This window comes from Engraulis encrasicolus, chromosome 2, assembly GCF_034702125.1.
Source record: "Engraulis encrasicolus isolate BLACKSEA-1 chromosome 2, IST_EnEncr_1.0, whole genome shotgun sequence".
NCBI lineage: Eukaryota > Metazoa > Chordata > Actinopteri > Clupeiformes > Engraulidae > Engraulis > Engraulis encrasicolus.
In genome coordinates, this window is record NC_085858.1 from 48023304 (window position 1) to 48028935 (window position 5632).

At 41.6% G+C, this 5632-nt stretch overlaps 1 protein-coding gene across 1 annotated transcript in view; it reads left to right on the plus strand.

Moving 5' to 3' along the window:
- LOC134440050 (centriolar coiled-coil protein of 110 kDa-like) overlaps nt 1-5426 on the plus strand; it is a 30414-nt gene extending 24988 nt beyond the window's left edge. Inside the window, exon 14 of the mRNA XM_063189981.1 lies at nt 5351-5426. Coding sequence (XP_063046051.1) covers nt 5351-5426 — 76 coding nt within the window. The remainder of the gene's footprint in view (nt 1-5350) is intronic.
- The last annotated feature ends 206 nt before the right edge of the window (nt 5427-5632 follow it).

The window sequence follows — 5632 nt, forward strand, 5'->3', positions numbered from 1 at the left end:
CAGATTACTGCAGATCAGTGGTCGGCAATTTCGTTTGTATACGGACCAATTCCCGCCCTCAGAATTAAAATAATCAGATTCTAGAAAAAAACAGTATCTGAACTTGACAGTACCGATATTCCTCTGTAGACTTCCGTTGTGCTTCAAACTTTCTCGCCAAAGGACCACTGAACTGAATTGACGCGCTCGAGCTGTAGGCACTGCAACTCCATGTCGCTTGCTTTGTTAGACCCGTGTAGCCTATAGCCTACATTTCAATGCCGTCTTATTTTTTGGTGAAATGTCAAGATAATGTTACAAATATAGACCGGTATTCTTCTGTAAGCTTCCGTTATAACGGTGCGTTTCAAACTTTCTCACCAAATGAAATGACGCGCTCGAGCTACAGGCACTGTACATTCATGTCGCTTGCTTTGTTAGGTGAGGCGTGAAATGTAGCCTACACGCGTCTGTCTTTTTTGTGAAATGTCACGAGAATGTCTCAAATAGGCTACGGTAGGCTAGGCCTACTATAAATGTGGATAATGTTTAACGTCTAATCCACTCACGGACCACTAGCCTATTTTGCAGTGGTGGTGCCAACTGGGGAATGAGATAATGCGGATGCTGGCAGGGGAAAAAAAGATATTGCAATGTGCAACGTTTAGGCCTATGCCTTACGATTATTTAGACAGGGTGTAGTCAGAGTAGAATAGTCAGCGTGGAGCTAGGAGCCAATGGTAGGCTAAAAGAATAGACAGCGTTAGTATTGCCCAAAGCGACCGTATAATGCATGGTGATTTGCTGTTGGAAAACGCACGGGAGTCATAGGCATATAGCCTATTTGCGTGAGCATCAGCACACAAAACATTCAATTTTATGCAAACAAAAATCCTTACCAGGACACTTTATTTTACTAAAAACAACACGCAATGCATGTCAGCGCAGGTCACGGGGAGTTGTTCTCCGACTGTTCAGCCTATCCGTCAAACATGGGAACACTGACGGGCTAGACCCGAAACCTTTGCATCCCACTTTCTGTTTTGGCTTCTCTTTATTTTCAGCTTTTAATACAGTTTCACTAAACAGCATCAAGCTCCTGTACGACTCCTTTATCTTCACATTGCATTTTTGGTTTGGAATTATGCACCGAGCGAAAACTATAAAGTAAGACAAAGGCGCGGACGTCATCTACATTTACCCATCAAACAAATCATCATTGTCCACTCAAGGAGTGTCCATGATCATCTGATGAATAAAACGTGAATGGTGAAATTATCAATTGGGCTGCTAACCAAAGAAGCAATGATAATATCGTAATGGCAAAATGGCTATGCATGCGCAATAGCAATTATAACGGCCAGCGGGGATGTTCAATAAGACAGGGGAAAGGGGGTGCCCCCTGTTCCAACAGCAACAAGGTGGTCATCAATGCGGGTCAAATTCATTAAATTCCACCCACTAAATGTAAGATTAATCAAAGTTGTGCAGCGAGTGAGATGGTTTGATCACAAAGCCATCAAATTTATCAGGGGGCGCGCACAGCCTTTGTGTCTTCAGTGGCAATGGGACCGATATAGACGCTGTCAGCGCCTGCTGTTTTTTGTAGGCAACTTTTCGCTGCGCCATTCCAACTTGGCAAATGTCTCACAGAAAGCATGTAGGCCTAGGCCTAGGCTAAAACACGGTGGTGTGTTGGAAGAAACGCAAACGATCGAAAACAGGACCTCCATGGTGTTAACCGAGATTACCGAGATCCTTTTGTACCAAGGGGGGTATTCACACCAAAAGCCCATCTAAAATCTGACACTTGTAGCACAACAGACTGGCCATTGACTCCACACTGTAGACTACTCTTAATCTGACCTTGTATAGATTCAAATATTAAGGCGTAGGCCTAAACGCTGCGCATTGTTTATTTTACGCGTGGATAGGCTATATTTTCCCCAGCATGATCTCATTTTTCAGTTGGCGCCACCACTGCAAAAGCTTCAGTCTGCAGGGGCTATTTCTAATAGCCATCCTTATTTTTATGACTAGGATATTAATATTTGTAACATTATCTTGACATTTCACCAAAATATAAGACAGCATTGAAATGTATACACGGGTCTAACAAAGCAAGTGACATGGATTTGCAGTGCCTACAGCTCGAGCGCGTCAATTCAGTTCAGTGGTCCTTTGGCCAGAAAGTTTGAAGCACAACGGACGTCTACAGAGGAATATCGGTAGGCCTACTGTCAAGTTCAGATACTATTTTTTTCTAGAATCTCATTATTTTAATTCTGAGGGCGGGAACTGGTCCGTATACAAACGAAATTGCCGACCACTGATCTGCAGTAATCTGGCTATTCCAACGGGCTGCGCACTGCGTTCGGAGCGCGATTGTCCTCTGAGTTCGTCCTGACGACGGTTGTCAAGGGAGGTGCAAGGGGTCTATTAGGCGAGTACATTTAGGGTTTAACCCCAAAAAAATTGATACAAAAGGTTTTTTTATGGATTCTATTACTATTGGACCTGCTAAATGACATACTAAAAATCTAGTAAAATCTGACTTTGGGAAATGAGTTATTTTCAACATGGCTGCCATAGGCTTATTATAAGGGTCGAGAGACACTCCAGGTGAATAGGCCAAAAAAAATTAGCTTGCCGATCTCACCATAAAACTTAATCCAGTGATTACTCACATATTTGTGAGAAAAAAATGTATTGCAAGTTTTCTGAAATGTTATGTTTTAATATGGTAATTGGACTATATCTAATTAAATATGCATTAAATTTCAAAATGCAAAAACTCAAAATCTGAAAAAGCCAAGCTCAAAATTACTCTTTTATTTTGTTTCTAGTAAGCTAGAAGAAATCTTCAGAAAAGATTATGGACATCTTTTTTGTTTTGTAGTACATCTAAAAATCCTTCTGCAGATACATCAGCTAGCATTTTTTTTTTTTCAAAACATGATTATTTAGATGTAAATAAAGAGTTTTATGTTTCTAAAGTTCTTCCAGACATTCTTTGAGTCTGGTGGTATCTTTCTTAGCATGTATCATGACAAGGTCAGCTGTTCTCAAATCATAGCCTCTCCACAGATGTGTCATAAGGGCCGATCCTGGGACTCCTATTTGCCATGTACAACACGTCACTGGGCCATGTTATCTGTTCTCACAGCTTCTCATACTACTGTTACACCGATGAAACACAGTTACTTCTGTACTTTGTGCCAGATGACTCCACGGTCTACGCACACATTACCACTTGCCTCTGAACTATCCACAAGTATGAAGGAATGCCATCTTCAGTTGAGCCTCACCCAAACTGCACTGCTGGTGATCCCAGCCAAAGATTTAGGTTGCCATGATATAAAACTCAATATGGATTCTGCTACTGTTGCCTCAAATAAGGCCACAAGAAATGTAGGTGTCATTACTAATGACCATCTATCATTCTCTAACCACATAGCCTCAGTTTCCTAGTCATGTCGCTTCTCACTGTTAAATATACATACAAATCAGACTGTATCTGACCTGAATGACTGAACTTCTGATATTGTCCATCTGACCTGAACTACTGCAACTCCCTCCTGACTGGTCTTCCAGCTTGTGCAATAAGCCCTTTGCAAATGTCACTGCATGCCACTCCTCTTTTTCATGCCCTAATTGAATACAAGGCCCTGACCCTTGCCTATAAAGCTACATCAGGCCCTACTCTGGCTTAACTGAAAGCTATGCTTAAAGCCATATGTTCCTTTCAGGACATTGTCTGTCTCCAGTACCAACCATTTCACCTTGCCCTCTACTTACACATGTAGTGGCTCCTGTCTATTCAGTTCAGCTGCTGAAAGACCCAAAATACCTAGTGACACCATGATTCATCACTGATGATGTTCCCTGACAAACAGCACATGGATATTATCATTGCGGTAGTGTCTTTATCCAACCTAACAGCACTCAAACCAAACAGATCCAGAAAACATGTTCATTCATGTCAATGTAATTATCATGTAATAACCTTTATTTGAAAAAACTTTGATCTTGAAAATGACACCTTTCCTGAAGTTAGATTTTCCTAGATTTTTAGTATGTTAGTAAGGACAGCTGGATGTATTGAAATCAGTTGAAAAACCTTTTGTATCAATTTTTTTGGGGTTTGGTGCATTTTGGCCATAGATGTACTCGACTATATACCTTCAACCGTTCTCTGGGTGTGGCAGTGCAAATTTTACCTCCAAGCTAGCAGTTAACATTGAGTCCTATAAGACCAATTAGCCGCCAGCTGGTCTCATAGGACTCAATTTCACACATGTAATTTAACTCACTGCGCCAGTCTAACTTAACAATTAGGCCTACTTGTCCACCTAAGCAGTTATGATATCTATACATGCAGGTGGGTGTTTGAGTAGTGAGTAACAGCCACTGTAATAGTTGTAGAGAACAACATTGCTTAGCCTATTTCGCTAACTAGTGTGCTAACTAGCGAATTCTCAGACCAGAGACAAAGCTATTTCTCCTCCTAACTTTGGCTTTCCATAATCACAGATGGTTGCTGGTTAAAGCACATAGTTCCAAAACGCCCTCAGCATCATGCAATGGCTGGTTTCCTCATGTAAATGCACCATTTGGATAACAGCAACTCTCCTCCACTGCCCATCAGCAGCAGTGCTGCACGAGTGACACAGAGATTTCTTGTCTCCCAACCAGTCTGCCAAAACGCCCGCCCCCCTCAGCACTGTCTTCTCATTGGTTCACAGACTTATTCTCCAGTTCACAACTGTCTGGACGAGTCCTGTCACAGTGCTTTGTTGATTTTAGCGTCAAAACAACATCCACGATAATTTCGCAGACGATATATATCGCCCACCCTTACTAAGAAATCAACATTTCTTGGATAAATGTTGAAGAAAAAAAACTTGAAAAAATATATAACAACATTTTTAAAATATATCATACCTGTCCCAATGTTAAAAAAGTACACTTATCAATGAAATATAGCGCATAAAATCCTAATAAATGTAACACCTTTTACACTTTTTAGGTAATTCCATATCCCACATTTCACTTTACATACGTTTAAACATAAGGAATCACATGGTATGTCACTTAAAACAAGCATTTTAGTCATGTCCCAGTAATGTGAGATTTTCTTCTTGGAGCAGGCGTCACTCTTAATTATTTAAATCTCTGAGGGTGCTGGCCCAAATTTCAAATTCAATGTTTCAAGAAAGGGGCCACACCTTCCATAGCAGTGTTTTTTATGCCGAAACGCGTCTGTGCAATAAAAAACACTGCTATGCAAGGTGCGGCCTCTTTCTTGAACCAGTAATGTGAGACACATGCAAAGCTTAACTTCTTTGGCAACACTGCCCCCCTGCTACAGGAGCTGGTACAAGAAGACTCCAGAGGAACGCGTGAAGCGCACCAACAGCCTGAAGAAGCAAAACTCGCTGGGTTAACACACACACACACACACACACACACACACACACACACACACACACACACACACACACAGGCGGACACACACTCACACAAACACACACGCGCCACCTGTGCCATGCAGAAATGACTCCAGACTCCACGTCATGTTGTTGTCGTCCTGGTCCACTATCTTTGTCTCCCTCACTCCAACACTCTACATTACATTACTATACAACTCCAA